Source organism: Lygodium microphyllum, chromosome 19 (genome assembly GCF_053477565.2).
Source record: "Lygodium microphyllum isolate KBCC chromosome 19, Lygodium_microphyllum_v1.1.10, whole genome shotgun sequence".
In the NCBI taxonomy this organism is placed as follows: Eukaryota; Viridiplantae; Streptophyta; class Polypodiopsida; order Schizaeales; family Lygodiaceae; genus Lygodium; species Lygodium microphyllum.
This window is the reverse complement of record NC_141153.1, coordinates 110433828-110452113: the sequence shown is the minus strand read 5'-3', so window position 1 is coordinate 110452113 and position 18286 is coordinate 110433828. Positions and strand designations below refer to the sequence as shown.

Genomic DNA, 18286 nt, shown 5'->3' with positions numbered 1-18286 from the left:
CCTAATTTTCTTTTTGACTTCTACAAACTTGTCGGATTCCAGAAGTGCGTGATTCTGAGTGTGATAATGCAATCAACATCGTACACTACAATTGCAGTGGTTAATACCAAGTAGGGTGGAATCTGGATCAAATGCTGTAGAAAATGCAGAGCTGTGCTTCTGACAGACAACGCGGCATTTAAAGAAAAGAGGAAAAGTGCAAAAGGCCCCAGGGGCCCAGCCAACACAAAAGTATCTATCTTCCAACTGGTACATTTAAAAGTCTCTGTGCTTAACAGACAAATAGAAATAAACAATTCTATTTCGCAAGGTCCATCTAAAATTAAATTAAATAATTAAATAAATATACTCTCTCGCATGGTAAATGCGAAAGTCTCTGCGCTTAAGAGACAAAAACATATTCCATTTCGTATTCAATATAAACAATTATTTATATCCGATGTCATTTCGCATTTCAAAAAAAAAAACACAAACGGATCTATTTTCCGCATTCGAACGTATTATTTATTTTAGAACTTGTAAAAAACACAAAAATTAACTATTTTCCAATTTGTAATTTTAAAAGGTCTGTGTTCCTTGAGAGAGGCGATGTTCCAGGCCAGTGGACGTGGATCTACTTGGGCTTTGGAATCTCATTAGAGCTCCCTCCACAAATAGAATCAAGGGCCCCTTTTTCCTTCCAAATACTAATTACAACGCACTGTTCATTCCTCTCTCTCTCTCTCTCTCTCTCTCTCTCTGCGTGCACCAGACCTCCCTCACCCTCACAAAACACTTCTTCAAGTGTATCTTTCCTCTCTGCCGCCTCCATAGCCCACTTCTTGGACCTGCATTGTCCAACACTTCTTGCTATAAGGATTTTAACCTGATTGCTTTGAAGCTTCAACCTTATCCAAGCAATTCTAGAAAATCTCTTTACTTGTGCCAAAATTATACGACACCAAAGCGCCCCCCCCGGCAAATCTCTCATTTGTGCCAAAATTATAGTACCCCAAATCCCCCTCTTTGTCACATTCTCCCACAATGAAGGTGGCGGTAATTGGAATGGGGGTCTCTGGTCTTGCAGCTGCTTGGACTCTCGCTAAGGCCGGCCTCAAGCTTGTGGTTTATGAGAAAGAAGACTACCTGGGTGGCCATGCACGCACTGTCGAAGTGGATGGGGTACCAGTAGACCTGGGATTCATGGTGTTCAATCAAGTAAGAATTTCCAAACGGTTTTCATCAATGTAATAAACAACAGGGCTGGAGTTCAAAATGATTTGGTAAGAATTAAAATGCTGATGGCAGACCTGTTGTCGAGGTGCTCCGGTTTTTAAAAAAGAAATTTTAAAATTGGGCATTGTCAATTTAGTGTAGGACATTGGGCATCTCGATTTCCTGTTTAAAAGCAACAATGATGGAAGAAGTGGTTCCTCCTCCATGCGATTTCTCATGTTTGAGAACTAGCTCTTTCAATGCCTTCTAGGCTTGCCTTTGACTTGGACCTCTCATCTCATAGGTTTGACTGGATGTGCATTTATTATGCACATCTAAAGTTGGGAGATCCTATACTATGGAAGCTACTTGAATAGAACTCAGCAAATGCAGGAAGCAACATGTAGAGCAAGAATATATCATCCTAGATTAGACCACTGAACAAAGTTTTAATGTACCCAGAGAGGGTATGACGTTTTCAGAGTCAAATTTGAATCCTTGGAAAGCAATTGAGTGTGGTAACACACATGGCAGGAGGCTGTCCACTAGTGTCTTCAAAGGCCCAATGAAAACCCTCATCTATGTGGCTACTCTGTCTCCACCATATCAGTATGTGGGTGCGCTCATGTTTCTCAATATATTTTAATATTCCATAAGCAATGCATGGGCCAGGGAAGCCACTTTGCTAGAGAACATTGCTAGAGACCCTAAGCAATCATGGACACTTAGGCTTGGTGAGTTATGCATTGAAAATGGTATGAGCAGTAAAGCATATGTCCAACGAACAGTGGATCATGCTGAAATCATGATACACAAATTTGAAGGGGTGACACAAGTTTATCCCTTACGCCATGAGGCTGATTCAAAAGGTTGGGAAGTGCTACTGCTATATCTCATATGGTCACACAGACGAGATCCACAAAGGCATTCCTGGACTCAAAAGCATAGATAGAAGCTGATTACTTCATCAATCAAGAAAGGCAACTCAAGGGGTCAAAAGTATATATTGACAGACCATTTCACAATCAAAAGTAAATCTGTATGACTCAAAAGCATACATGAAGCAGATCAGTTCACCCAACATTGTTGAACAATGGATATGCTTATCCATCATGCAAATTTTGAGGAAGGGAATGCCCTTTTCCACAGGCTCCCGGGATGGATGGCTTAGGGATGCATGGTATTAAATTGGCCTATCTGGAGAGGACCCTTTCAGCATTGCCACGACCTTTTTTGCCAAATAGGCAACAACAGTACTAAATGCACTGGCTAATTGAACCATAATTAGCAATTATTTGTGGTTCATTTTGGAACAGGCTTCAACCCTCAAAATAATCATTCATTACAACATCCTCTAGATAGTGGAGCATGCTAATCACCTATGCTGTATGCGTAAGCACAACTGGTGGGTGGGTATCTCCGTCATAGTTGGAGATGCAAGATGCCCTGAAATAAAGGCTGCCCCTGGCACAATTCATTGCATATAGGTATGCTCTTACAGACATGCAGGACTGCTTTTGCTTACTGCCATTGTTATGGAGTAGCCATTGAGGTCATGCTTATATATGAGTTTGGCATTGCCCATGAAGTCTTATGGTTTGGCTAATGCAAATGCAGATTGTCAAACACCTTGGATGGATGTTGGCTCTTTGAGAGAGATTTTTGAGACCACATTTAGGATATGCATTCTTGCTGGACATGTTTAGACCAAGCCACATCTCGTGTCAACATGTTTCGACCTTCTTTTTGCCTATGCAGATTTGTACAGCAGTCCCAACATTTTTGCATTTCTCTTGTTGGCTCCTCTGTTCATGGGCTCCTAATGCTTCAATGCCTTTCTTGCTTATCACATCAACACCAATTATAAAGCATCACAAACAAAACGTTGGTTTACACTGGCATCCAAAGTTGTGTTCCTCAAGTGGCTGGAGCCCAAAGCCCTTGCCATTTGGAGAGATGACCAGTCAACCATTTCAGTTGTATCAATGGGTGATATGTGAAAGCACCCTTGGGTCCCTTTTTAATACAAGTGCATTGTCCTGCATAGCATGGCACAAGTGGAATGCTATCAACTAGGGATCAACTCGTGTGAAGAAATGGTATGGGAAACACAAAGAAACACAAGATACATGACAACACGATAAACACGATCTATAAATGCTGAATAAGAATAAGTGAAGGCAAATTGAATGATTCAATGAGGGGCCTCAAACCTCCGTGTCTTAGGGAATGGGGAAGAGGTGAATGACGTCAGAGTATGTTGTACTCGTGATGGCTCTCAAAACACAGCAACATTCATCCACCAAGGCTGATGATGATATGCAGCAGCAGAGGGAGCAAAACAGTCCTTTGGGGTGAGCCTGGTGTTGGAGATGAGAAAGATCAACAAAACACAGATCTCAGGATGTAAAACGTAGCAGTCCCATGTGTGGTCCCAATGATGATGCAGCAGGTACAATTGATGGCATCAGTTGGTGACCAGTTTGAAGCAGAAAACGCAGAGCATGCAGCATAAAATGCAACACAATCTATAGAATGCTGAATGAGAATGAGTGACAAATTAATGATTCAATGAGGGGCCTTCAACCTCTGTCTTAAGGACTGGGGTCAGAGTGTGTTGTACTTGTGATGGGTCCCAAAATGCAGCAGCAGCAGTCCACCAAGGCTGGTGATGATGTGCACCAGCAGAGGGAGCAAAACACAGTCCTCCAAGGTGAGAGTGGTAAGACAGATCAGAAAAATACAGATCTCAAGCTGTAAAACACGGCAGTCCCATGTGTGCAGCTGGTCCCAATGATGATACAGCAGGTACAATTGATGGCGTCAGTTGCCGACCAGTTTGGAGCAGAAAATGCAGAGTATGCAGCATAAAATGCAACTACAGCAGGTCATAAATGACATCAGCAGGCTCACTACTACTCCAAGATGATGGCAATAGGCTGGATGGCTACAGGAAGGTTTACTCTAATTGATGGCAAGTTTCTCCAGCAGAGGATGGTGGCAGCTGTTGAAGCAGAGCTAGCTACAAGATGGGTATGGGCAGCACAGAAGCAGGAAACGCCCTGAGACCCTTGTTGGAGATGCCTGATACTATGAATGGCTTGAGAAATCCCAAAACATGTTTCCCTAAGGGAAATGTTGCCCCTTTTCCAAGGACTCCATGTGGTATTTCCCCTTGGACCCAAAATGTTTCCCTCATCAAGTAGGATTTGGAATGCCAAAGTGACAAATGTGTGAAAATGAACATAGGTTTAAGCGATGATAGGCCTATACCTTTCTATCCCATGCATTTCCCCCTCTTCGCCTCTTCTCTCCAACCCCAAATGTCACGGTGTTCCCTCTTCTAAAACATTTCCATTTCCATTTCTATTTCAAAGTTTCTCTCAATTATAATGGGTAGTGTGAGAAGAGGTGGCTGTGCAGTGATGGAAGCATGAGATTGCACATGTGCAAACACAAAAGAGAAACACTATAAAGACCAAAGAACTCAAGAAGTGAATGCTTAGGAAATGGAATCATACGAAGGCATATGACAATAAAAACTTGGACTCTTGAGTCATTGACAACATGCATTGGTTGAAACCTGCCTTTCTCCTCTAATAGGGTGGTACTAACCTGATTTAATAATAATTCCAAGTAAACAATTCACATAAATTGAAATGCATAGTTTATCACTTAAATCTTGGACAATGGACAACTTATTGGCCCCAAAATTGGTGCCCCTTAAGGCATTTCTTTAGCTTTTATTGCAAACAGATAGAGTACAACTGAGATTCTCTGATCTCCTCCGCTAATCCAAGTGCTACTTGCTGTCATTAATGACTAATAAGCCTTCAAACCAATTTGCCCCTTGGTTTGGGACTGGCCTTCACCTTGCACCTTGAAAGACAAATTCATCCCGAAATCTAATATGGGCTGATTGGCCTCTTGAATCTCCCATAACTTCTTTAATTTTAGTTGATGAAATTTAAGTCCTAGGCCCTTAATTTTAAGCATACATTCTAAGGTGGTTGTCAAACCCCGATTTTTGTTGTAAATTAGGGTCTACAATAGAGATTTTCCAATATCTCCACCTTTGATGACTCAAATGGTTGGATTTTGTTGAGATCACTTGAAAGATAGCCATAGGATGAGAGAAAATGCTGTAGAGAGAGGAATTTCAGAGTTTCACTGTGAGAAAGATCGAAAAACTATTGCTTCCCTGCTCAAACAGCCATGGAAACTATCACCTACAACTTAGGACCACTAGAAAGCCTATTGCATCCTCCTATATGATGTCACTTGCACCAGAAGGATCTTGGGCTGCTGTCACCTATACTTGGAGGGCTCCAAACTACTGTTACTTATTGTAAGATTGGTCCTGGGTGGTTGCAAATCACATCAACAGCATCTCCTTGCTCTCTAGTAGCCTCTTCCTCTCTCACAATGGTTGGAGCTGCCCTAAAAAATGTATTTACCACTTGCATGGACAAGTTTTGCCAACTAGCAGCCTTCTAATCCAATGTCTAACATTATCTAGCTTATTAAATTAATTTTCAAAATATTAATTGTGAAAATTAATTTGATAATTATTCTAGTATCCAAAAAAATAATTTTACCAATCCATAATTAAATGGGCTTAGCTAACTCGTCTCTCAAGTATCCCTAAGCAATTATTGACCCCTAGACTAGCATTAATTAATTAGTTAATGCTTAGTCTCTAATATCACTACCGACATTAGTGGCTAATAAATTGGTTCAGGTCCAAATTTGACGCTAGGTACCACCTAGTACCTTTCAAGCACAACTTATTAGAACTTTTGTCCTTGGTACTAATTGGTATCTCGAGGTCTTGGGTCCCACACAAAGAAATAATTAACTTGCACCTCACATGTGTAAGTCACATTAGCTCATTTAGTTAACTTTTAATCAAGTACTGAACAAATCAATCCAATTTCACGTCCTCGTGATAGACCACCCCCTCAAAATCCTTGCAATTGTTCTTGATTGCAATGCAATGCACCAAAGCATCTGTTGCTACTACTGAAATACACATTGACATCATAGACAAATAACATGTGTACCTGTTGCTTAACCATGTTCATGCCCTCTACATGTCTGAAATTCTAGTTCACTAATTACAATTTGCATACATGAATCATAACTATTGTCAGAATCATAAGGGATGCATCCGCATATCAAAACCCAACATTGTTCTAACCACCAAGGCATTGTAATGCATAAACCGAGTATAAATAACACCTCATAGCAATGATGTACCGCATAATAGTCATGTAAAGCATACATCAATTGCAAACCACATGTAACTTACGTAATTATACTTCTCTTACATCACTTGCAAATGTACATTGCATGCTATCTATGTATCTCATATATGCCTTGCAAATGTAAATCACATCTAAATGTACATTCCATGTGTTAGATCCACTACATAACTGAGCTATCCATCACTAGGGGAGTGGAGATGCAACCTTTCCATTGAGCATTGTTGAGAATAGCAAATGATGCTTGGTATGTGTGCCCAAAAGAGGCTTGTCTATAAGTGGCTTTGTATGAGAGAGATGACAAAGATGTATGCTCTAGAAGCTCTAGGAAGAGATGTCCAAAATTCCGTTGCACAGTGAGTACAGTGGTACTATCCCCAAAAGCTATAAATGCATATACTTGTTGACACTCATTTCAATGAAACAGTACTATCATTCTGTGTCACTCAAGATTGTGTTTATGAGTCCAAGTTAATCTATCTTGGAACCTAGTTCACTTGAGTTATAACTCTTTATCTCAATCATGTTTTATGTTAATAACCTCCGTCCACCATAGCTAGCATAGCTCTAGATCCGTGTTTCTCAACATTGTATCAGAGCCATGGTGAGCTATGACTAGCTTCATTAGAGTAGAGTCCTTCTTTAGCCATGTTTTATTATGAATGGATAGTAGGAGTTGAACCCACGCGAAGGCCCTCTGCCATATCCATACCTAGGCTTATTGGCGTAAGCTTGGCCTATAGTGGCCATGGTGGGCATCCAAGATCCTCTCACAGACATCCCTCCGCCTTTGCGCTTCGACTTCGATGAGCTTAGCAACTTCTCCTTCTTGGGCTTGCCCCAGCTGCCGCCTTTCATCGCCTGACCTCCATCTTCACTGCTGCAAGATAAGGATGGCAAACTTTGCACAGGCCTTCTCCTCCTGTTCACTACCATAGCTAGTTGCCATATCCTCCATCACCTTCCTCATTAGCGCTTGATCGGCTCTATCGAGCTCCCTGAAGCCGCTGTGCCTTTTGTGCAAAAAAAAAAACCTCCTCTTCTGAGCCTTCCCTCCTTGACCCTTATCGCTCTTTTGCTCATTGAAGCTAGAAGAGACACAGACACACTGACAGAGATAGGGTCATAGTCGGGACAGAGAAGAGAGAGAGCCAAAGAGTCGCCCTTGTAGAGAGCGTGATTCGGTCTCTCTCCATCGCAGATTAAGCCACATTTTTCATCGTTAAAAATCAAACGTCTATGAAAATGGCCGAGGAAGAAGTGCAGCCCCTTGTCTGTGACAATGGTTTTGGTATGGTCAAGGCTGGGTTTGTTGGAGACAATGGTTCTGGTATGGTCAAGGCTGGGTTTGCTGGAGACGATGCACCTCAAGCTGTCTTTCCCAGCATTATGGGTCGTCCGCGTCACATTGATGTAATGGTTGGTATGAGCCAAGTGACCTTGAAGTATCCTATTAAGCTTGGTATTGTCACGAACTGGGATGACATGGAAAAGATTTGACACCACACCTTTTATAATGAGCTCAAGGTTGCCCCTAAGGTGCATCCAGTGCTCCTAACTGAAGCGCCTCTTAATCCAAAGGCTAATCGAGAAAAGATGACTCAAATCATGTTTGATACCTTTAATGTGATACCAAGCCATGTATTCCAGCAAGTCCCAAAGCCATCCAAAGAAAAATGTATCCATCTTGTATGCCCAAAGAAATGTAAGGACCTCACAAGGCCAAATGGAACTCCAAAATCTATGTATCCCAAGATCTATGTAATGGTCCAAAATGTCATGTCAAGTCACAGCAATGTACCTATTTGTAACCATCTCAAACTCATTGAGAAAAAGAACCTCACAAAAAAGACTAGAGCACAGAATAATGAAGAACAAGTCAAAAATGAAGAGCATGGAAAAAAAAAAAAGACATGAATAATATCGTGATCACCTAAGGTGAGAAAGAAGCGACAAGAAGATAAAGAAATTTCCGTTGTTAACAAACAAAGAATTTTCCATAATTGATCTTCCTTTGTGGATCATGTTTTTTCCATAGTGGATGTAAAAGCCCTTACCAAAGATGTAAAGTTTCAAACCTTAACTTGACTAGGCTGCCAAAGAGCTAGTCTCCCAGGCCATGTCATCATGTAGGGGGGGCAAAAGCTAGCAAGGATAGAGACTCATCATTTGAGGGGGGGGTGTTGAGAATAGCAAATGATGCTTGGTATGTGTGCCCAAAAGAGACTTGCCCATAAGTGGCTTTGTATGAGAGATATGACAAAGATGTACGCTCTAGAAGCTCTAGGAAGAGATGTCCAAAATCCCTGCACAATGAGTACAATGGTACTATCCCCAAAAGCTATAAAGGCATGTACTTGTTGATACTTATTTCAATGAAACAGTACTATCATTCTGTGTCACTCAAGATTGTATTTATGAGTCTAAGTTAATCTATCTTGGAACCTAATTCACTTGAGTTACAACTCTTTATCTCAATCATGTTCTATGTTTATAACCTCCATCTACCATAGCTAGCATAGCTCTAGATCCGTGTTTCTCAACAAGCATTAAGCAATACTCTGAACCTTCTATGCTTTGATAAGCCTGATAGAGCTTAATCCAAAATCAGCTCTAACTAATACACATCAAGGTAAAGTGCATCACTAAGGATGATCTGCCAAGTTACCCTCCTCCGTCCAATTGCATTCTTTCATAGGTGAAATAATGTTGAAGCTTCACTAAGAAACATATGGAAACTTTACCTCTAACGTTACTTGCCTCAAATCCTCCACTAGATTCTAGGCCTTTTTTCCTCTTGAGCATTGCGATGCCTTATACTTTCATATTGTTGCAATTCCAACTTAACTAATATGCAACATTATATCTAGTTGACTAGCCCTTGACGTATAGCTAACATACTAGGAGTACTAGGTGCATTAGGAAATATTCTTGTTTGCATACTTTGGACCATTGCAATGTGATTGTGCATGAGAGTTTGCATACTACCAACCATACCAAGATATATTTTTCCATATATTGCATGCATTAATAGATGCATTTTTCCTCATGCAACCATTACTAGCTACATTTTTTCTAGTGACTAGCACTATACGGAGCATTTGCATGACCAACATTAATACCATGAATCCCAAACACAATGGGCTACAGATATACATTGCCAAACTTGCCACTTTGTGCTCGAGCATCGTGCCAACATCACTATACATGGGGTTATGCATATTACCGGCCATACTCGGATACATCGGGCCATGCACACCACGCATTGCTTGCTGCATACCATAAGGGATTGTGCCATATATCCTTGTATGCGGTCCCTGACCTACCATATTATGGAAACTAGTGCCACCACTAAAGTACCTTGGCTGCTCCATAATTGCATGCATACCCTAGTCTCCAAAAAGCATTGGATTGGCACTTCCAAGTTGGCCTTGCATATATATCAATTGTCTAACTTACATCATTTGCTTATGCTCATTACCTACATTTGAAACATCATGTTGCTGTATTGGCTCTTCCTTCGGTGCATCTTACACTGTCCCAAAGCTCTTGAAGACGATTTTCTCTTCTTGCCTTTGCTGCCCTTCTTTAAGGGGTTCAAAAGGTGCATGAAACGAGGATCATTTGCCAATTGCACAAACATTTCAATTGTTATCCTCAGCTGATCTTTTAATTGGTCATCAAATTCCTCTCCCTCTTGCTGGGGTCATCAGCTTCAAGAGACCTAGAAAGACCCACATTTTGGTCTAAACCAACATTATCAGCTTGCCGTCTATGCTGTAAGCTTGTTCCAAGATTAGGCATTGCATTTTCCCCAACATTTATGAATTTTCAAATTAAGATGTATCAGCTCCTCTGCTTGATCCCATCTCACGATTTGAAGACATTCTTGCTATAATGCTCAACTAAATACAATGTTAGCACTAAAGAAAGGCTTGTCACCTTCAATCAGGTGTCTTGGGCACATCAAGTCAAGGGAGTTGATGGTATCTCGGTGATGGAACCTTGAATGTAGCCTTCCTCCTCAGATAGGATGATGCTAATCTGATTTAACAATAATCACAAGAAGTAAATAATTCACATAAATTGAAATGCAGGCTTTACCACTTAAATCTTGTACAATGGATAGCCTGTTGGCCCCAAAACTAGTGCCCCTTGCAGCATTTCTTTAGCTTTTATTGCAAATAGATGGAGTACAATTGACATTCTTTGATCTCCTCTACTAATCCAAGTGCTACTTGTCATTAATGACTAGTAAGCCTTTAAGTCAATTTGCCCCTTGGTTTGCTGGCGGATTGGTCTTTACCTTGCTCCGTGAAAAACAAATTAATCCCTACATCTAATATAGGTTGATTGGCCTCTTAAATCTCCCTGAAATTCAAGTCCTAGGCCCTCAATTCTGAACATGCATTCATGTTGCTATTAAACCCTAGTTTTTGCTGCAAATTAGGATTTGCAATAGAGAGATTTTTCAATATCTCCACCTTTGATGACTCAAATGGTCGGATTTTGTTGAGATAACTTGAGAGATGACTATAGGATGAGAGAGAATGCTATAGAGAGAAATTTCAAAGCTTTGTCATGAGAAGGGCTGAAAAACTACTGTTGCCCTACTCAAACATCCATGGAAACTGTCACCTATAGCTTAGGGCCACCAAAAGCTACTGCCCTCTCCTATATAATGTCACTTGCACCAAATGAACCTCGGACTGCTATCATATCAGTTGCACCTAGAGGGCTCCAAACTACTCTTAGTTGCTGTAGGATTGGTCCTTGGTGGATGGAAATCATATCAGTAATATCTCCTTGCTCTCTAATAGCCTCCTCCTCTCTCACAATGGCTGAAATAGATTTTTACCAACCCCTAAAAACGTTTTTCCTACTTGCATGGGGAAGTTTTGCAAAGTGATAGCCTTCTATTCCATTTTTCAACATTATGTACCTTATTAAATAAATTCTGAAAATTATTTTAATAATTTTAAAAAAAATCACCAACCAATAATTAAATTGGCAAGGCCATTTTCTCTTCCAAGTACCCTTGAGCAATTATTGATCCTTAGACTGATGCCTAGTCTTAAATGTCACCATTGACATTAGTGGCCAATAAATTAGTCTAGGCCCAAATCAAACACCGGATACCACCTAGTATCTATTAGGCATAACTTAATGTTGAGCCAAATGTACCAACAGCTGGGACTTTGGACAGACTTCTATTATTTTAGAAGCTGCAACTCACTTCGGTGACAATCTCTCACCTTGCATCTCGACACTCCGCTCTAACTAACCAAACATCCTTCTCCATCTCAAGAAAGCAATAATACAAGACTAGCTATGAGATGTAGTGAACTCACCAACTTACCTTCCCTCGTTGTGGTCCAAAAGATTGAAGGCTTAAAGATGGTTCCATGACCCAAGAAACATGATCCAATTCCATCACTCCTTTGCATCCATCACCAAGCACACCAACAAGTTGAAAAGCTGGTAGAGAAGAAGAGAAAAGCAAGAAGATGACAAAGAGCTTCACCTTCCCTCAATCCCTGACTCAACACACCTCTCACTCACTCTCTGTCATTCACTCTCAACACAACGGAGGTAAGATGACAGAATAGAAGAGAATAGAAAGCTTCAATAGTTGTACTGATAGAGCTTTCAAAAGGGTAAATACAAGTGAGATTCCCCACCCTTATATAGACACAAATTAGAGTTAGAATTAGGTTCCCTCTCTAGGACAGCGCACCGTTTTAGGGTTAGGGTTCGCGTCCCAAAGTTTTAGAATTTGTGCCCTTATGAATTAGGGTTTGTGTTCCTTTTGCATTTCAGGATTTTCACCATTGTGAATTAGGGTTTGTGTCCTCTTTTGGGCTTTCTATCCCCTTTGTGGAATCTAGGTCAATCAATCCTCATTGCATACTTGTACCTTAGTGGAATTAGACCAACCCTATGAAAGGGAGTGAACCCAACTCTCACAAAATAATACATCCATGATAATTTGATGATGTCCATAATATGTAAGTGCCCAAAATAATATAATGGGCTCCAAAAAATAAATATCCACAAAAAAATAGTATTTGTACTTGTGCTTCAGCAGCCTTCTCAAAATACCATTAATACTTATTACAACTTTTGTCTTTGGCACCAACAACTGATATCTCAAGGTCGTAGGTATCACACTATGAAATAATTAACTTGCATCTCACATGTGCAAGTCACATTAGCACATTTGATTAACTTTTAATCAAATGCTAAGCAAAGCAATAAAATTTCTCGTCCTTGTGACATTGACTCTATAACTTGCATCTCACATGTGCAAGTCACATTAATATATTTGATTAACTTTTAATCAAATGCTAAGCAAAGCAATAAAATTTCGTGTCCTTGTGACATTGGCTCTATAACTTGCATCTCACATGTGCAACTCACATTAAGATATTTGATTAACTTTTAATCAAATGCTAAGCAAAGTAATAAAATTTCACGTTCTCATGACACTAGCTCTCTCTTTTCACCAAGTAGGCTACTAAGTGAGTGAATGAGGGAGATCGCCTGGCTATAAATAGACCCTAAACATGAGCAAGTTGGCCAACCCAACAAAGTGCCCATATAAATGCTAGTTGTCCAGTCAAAAGTTGATGCAGAAAATGAGCAGCTAGTCTACACACACCTAGCAATAATAGCTAGCCACATAAATATGCACAAACTCACACATAAGATGTCTAATCTGCTAACACCCTCTCTTAAATCATGGACAATTTTGTACAGTACAAGATACAATGATAATGAATCATCATAGTACATACAATAGTGACCATCAGATAGGACCGTGCATACAAAAGCAATAGGTGTGCAAGCCACCACCAAGGTGCCTTGGAGAGAACTTGATGTCCATGTTGATCATACCAACCCTAAAAACAGAAAGTAGTTACATTAGCTCTCGATGCTTGTCATAGACTAGCTCTGTGGAAAGCATTTCATGACTTTCTTGCCTTTGGCCAACTTGAGAAAGTGTCCGCTTACGTGAGGTCTAACTAGAAGCAAAGCTACTCTTTGTCAAAACACAACTCCTCTTCATGAACCTGGATGTCAATCCCAACTCCAGGATTTCAAAACTTGCCAGACTTCAATGCATGTGGGAAGCCTCAATCTGGGTCTAATGCACCTATAAATAGATGAGGTTAGAATGCCCCACCTCCACCATTCTCTCACACCCCCTCTCTAGCATTAGAGAGCCGCAAAGGATGACAATCACCCCTAGGGCTAGAAGGCGAAAGAGGAGGTCTTCATGGCCTTCATCTTCTACGGGTGCTTGCGTTTTCCGGGTTTTGATTTGTGTAGGGTAGGTGATAGTATTTCTAGGCTTTCCTTAGTGTCTACTAGCTATAATCTTCGTACTTAGATTTTGGCTGTATCGTACTTAGATTTTGGCTGTATTTGATCAGATTTTCCCTGTTTCAACAATCACTATTGTGATCAGCTATCTCTACACTATGAGATTTCTCGTGACAATGCAATCTCTACTGTATTTTGGTTGTACTTTCTTTCTCTATCTCTCTTCTTTGCTTTATCTTCTCATCCTATCCTCTCTAAATGGTACCTCCCTATTGCTCAATTGATGATAAACTTCATGGTGCTGATTACATAACCTGGAGTGCTGTTAAGAAAGTGCAGAAGGGATTATGGTACGTGGTTTTTAGGAGCTATTGTGCGGCCCTAGATTCCAACTCGCCTTCTAGATGAGTGGGACCACAACAACTATGAGGAAGTTGGCTTACATGGGATAGAAATGCTACTCATGCGTATTCCACTCTTCATAGGTGCATCTCTAAAGAGGTCCTTCCGGTGGTGGTTACCTCTTGTAGGATAGCTTCAAAGGTGTGGAAGAAGCTATAGATGTATGAGGATCCATTGACCATGTGTAGTGTGACCCTCTATGGTCAGTTTCAATAGATAAAGTTCGAGCCTAAAGATATTATTCAATCTTTCTTGCTTCATATTGCAGAGGTACAAGATCAACTTTGACATATACAATTCATGCTTCTAGAGGTGCATCTTGTGGGGACTACTCTCTATTAGCTCTTTGATGGAGTCACCAATGCTTTACGAACCTAGGCATCCTCGACGCTAGTGAGCTTCACTCATATGTCCTCTATGCTACTTGAGCATGAGGTATCCTTGAGGTTACAAGGGAGGATTCCATCTTGACAACTTCAGAGAGGTTTTGCAAGAAGAAGAAGGCAAAGACTCAGTGCTATCACTATGGGAAGAAGGGACACTCATGCAAGGATTGCGGGTTAGTGGCATCGTGAAAGAAGAAGGAGAAGTAGAAGAAGTAGGATATGGACTCGTCCGATGAGTCATCATCCTCCTCTGACTAACTCTGATTTAGATCCTTCGTTCAAGGCCAAGGTCCGAAAGAGGGGGTCATCTTCTATCGAGAAGGGAAAGGGCAAATTTACCCCTCTTGCTGTTGCTTTCTAGTGTTGGCGATGCGGTCATCCCTCACTACTCTCCAATGCAAGAGAGGGAGTGTGAGAGGCTGGTGAGGTGGGGCAAGTAGATGAGCCTAATCTATATAGGTATAGAGGTACACAAGATCTAGAATGGGATATTCCCTAATGCATCTCTAGTAAGCTTCGAAATCCTAGAACTAGGATTGACATCTAGGTTCATGATGGGAGGTTGTTTTTGATAGAGAGAAATTGACTCCTAGAACGAGCTCACATGAGGGGACACTTTGGCTGTGTAGCCAAAGGCAGGGAATCCATGGTCACGTATGCTCAAAAGCATTGTTGAGAGGATGGTCATGTATGCTACTGGAGATGGATTGTTTGATAGGCCTACAAAGATGCTACTACGCTTCTGAGTTCTTTCTTTGTAGTGTTCTTCTCTATCTTTGCAGTCTCTCGAGTCTCTTCTCTCGTGTTGTGCAGTCTACTACAGCAGTTTCACATGTTTCCATTTGCTCCATCCACTTCAAATACTATCATCTAAAGCCATAAAAGAAAAGAGATGTCTGTCCTACTGTCCCAATGATCATCGTGCCACTGATTTGTCACCAAGTTGTGTGACGTTTCATGGTAGCCCCCTGCTGCTGTGACAACTGCTGGACAACTTGTGTTTTGCTGTCCCAGAGCCCTTGCACCTGCTATAGTTCTGGTATTCTCAGCTTCCTACAGTATTGGTCAACTTCCTATATGCTCATTTCATGCAGTCCAAGATATGAATACAGGCTGGCTACTCTAGTTCCATTTGAGTAATGATCCATGGCATCATCAATTACTTCCTTCAGATTCCCTCAGCCCACATCGAATGGCAGAGAACTCAGCAGGGCTCCTTCCCTTAAGTTGCACCATCAGGTGATATAGTCTTGTTTAGATTGCCTTCTTCTGGCTATGCTTTGAGCCTCCACCTCTACCTTGGCTACAATGCAGTTGGCTCTTTAGTGCATAGGTTCATTCCATTCTCTGAGCATTCAGTTGTTAGTCATGTTGTCTGTACATCTTTTATGCACTCCCTAATATGTGTTGCAATAGCATATAACAATGCACTCAAAGCACAACCTTGTCTTACTCATTTACCTAGCGTCCAAGGCATAAATAACTCTTCACCCAATACATTGAGCAGTTTTATCTGAATACAACCAATAAATAAGATGCTTTAATTTGTCACCAAAGCCTGTCTCATCGTGGTTTGAGAGATAAAGTCCCAATGCATCGTATCATAAGCTTTTGCCACATCAGTTTGCACTATCAACACCTCCTATTGAGTATATTTCACATTCTTGATGGCAATCACAGTATTTGCATATATTATTGTTTATTTTCCTTTAAGAACAAAGCCATATTGCCTTGGATGCAACCCTCAGTGCAAAATAGCTTTGATTCCACACACACATTCTTTTGCGGAAAAATATTATATGGACAACCAATATACAACAAAGCTGAACACTATAAACAGTGCAGCCTAAAAGTTTAGAAGCACTCATAGAAATGATCCATTGAGGTCTATCCAATCCTTTAGTGACGAGATCGTTAGAAAGAGATTGGTGTAATGTTCTTCTAAAGTAAGTGTAACTATCAAAAACACTAGCCTCAAAAGTAGCCAAATTTCTATTAGTAGATAAGTCACCTTGAGTGAGTCTATGCATGTGTATTTGTGGGTTGGGCACAATTAATTATTTTAGGCATTTTTCTCCTGCTTATTATTTTGGTTTTTGGCATTTATTGGCTGTCCGACTGCATTCCTAGGCCATTATGATGCTGGTCGACCTGATGTATTATTGGTATTATTTTATGCCTATATGTGTGTGGGTTCCTTTCTCCACAGTCAATATTCACTTAGTCTTCTAGAGTAGGTCTTGTTGGAGAGAGAAGATGCCAATGCCTACATAGCCAATGACTCACTATTGTGCACGGCTATCTTGTGTTTGACTTATGGATTCCATTTCCCAAGCATATGTCACAACTCTATAGAAACAGAATTTGTATCCTTTTTCATTAGATATAAAGAAAAGTGCATTGGAGCTGGCCACTGATGAGTGGTCACAGGTTATGGTGGACCCACGCGGTGGGTTAGAGAAAAGATAGTTCACACTTCCACCTATATGGCCCGATTGGGCGCCTGTGACTAGAACTCGCGCATATCACGGTTAGACTCGCACACAGAAAGGATTGATGCCTTGAAGTGTGGGCTAGATCCGCCAGAACAGACAGTTACAATCAATAATATGGCATGATCATGAAATGCTTGTACAATGTGCATGTGTGGGCTGAAAGCTTGAAATGCACATTTCTTTGCATAGGAAAGTCACATGAAGATTCTGATACCGTTTTTGCGATGTACACGGAAAAAGCTTTCATATGACACCCATATTGGGGGGGTCCCTAAATTTTAGAAGGTCCCTAAATTTTAGGAGCCTCGAATTAGCCTAAAAATGCTAGTCCTAAAAAATAGGGATGTCATTCTAAAAATAGTAAATTCTGTACTCTGACTGTGCTTACTAAATTTGGTTGTTTCTATTCTTGACAGTATTCAGCCCAAAAAGGAAGGCCATAGAGAAGAGACAAGTGTCAAGACACTTGTCACACAAGTTTCCAAGTGTCCCACCACTTGTCACATCTCATGGCATGTGGCTGGACACTTGTCTTGTGCTACTCCACTTTCCCCTTTTGTACTAGCTCTTCCCTCTCCTATAAATAAGATCTCGTTTTTCTTCATTCAGCATCATTTTTCTTTGCTGTAAACTCATGTACAGCACCCACAGATAGCCAGAAACTGGCCCCATCCATTTCCATCATCATCCCCCACTTCTCCATTATCAAATTCCTCCATATTCCCTCTTCTATCACTGCTGTTTTATAGGACAGCAAGCCTGTAAATTCATTACAGCACCTCCTTCTCGAGCTCTTTCTTCCATTTTAGCAACAAGAAGCAAGCCCTATCCATGTACTGCTGATTAACGATGAAGAAAGGTTGATTTCCCCTCTTTCTTCTCTCATACTGTAAAGAAATCAGTTCTTATCATTGCATAATAGATAATGCATGTGTGTTTGTACATCTTTGCATGATCTTATGACAGTGAGAATTACTTCTCCTCACTCTCAGGTTGATTGTAACTGAGCTCTTCCCTAAGGGACTTGGGTTGAGTAGAAATACATTCCTTCGGGGGGGGGGGGGGAGGGTTTGCCCATCTTCAACCCTCAATCTTGTCTCCATTACTTTTACATTTTCATGGCTGTAATTTTGTGAGTAATTTTCATTTTCAGCTTTAAGTGTTTATTCTCTTTTATATTAAATCTCGAAAACAAGCGAATTTCATAATTGTTAAGCAT

The 18286-nt window shown here is 40.7% G+C and overlaps 1 protein-coding gene across 6 annotated transcripts in view; it reads left to right on the top strand.

The window, feature by feature from the left end:
• Positions 1 to 782: 782 nt before the first annotated feature.
• Positions 783 to 18286, top strand: part of LOC148020266 (uncharacterized) — a 119896-nt gene continuing 102392 nt past the window's right edge. For all 6 annotated transcript variants that reach the window (XR_015694944.1, XR_015694945.1, XM_087700600.1 and 3 more), the window contains exon 1: positions 783 to 1197. Coding sequence is in view for 4 of the 6 variants with exons in the window: in XM_087700600.1 (XP_087556726.1) it covers positions 1024 to 1197 (174 nt within the window). In the remaining 2 variants the exon portion in view is untranslated. The remainder of the gene's footprint in view (positions 1198 to 18286) is intronic.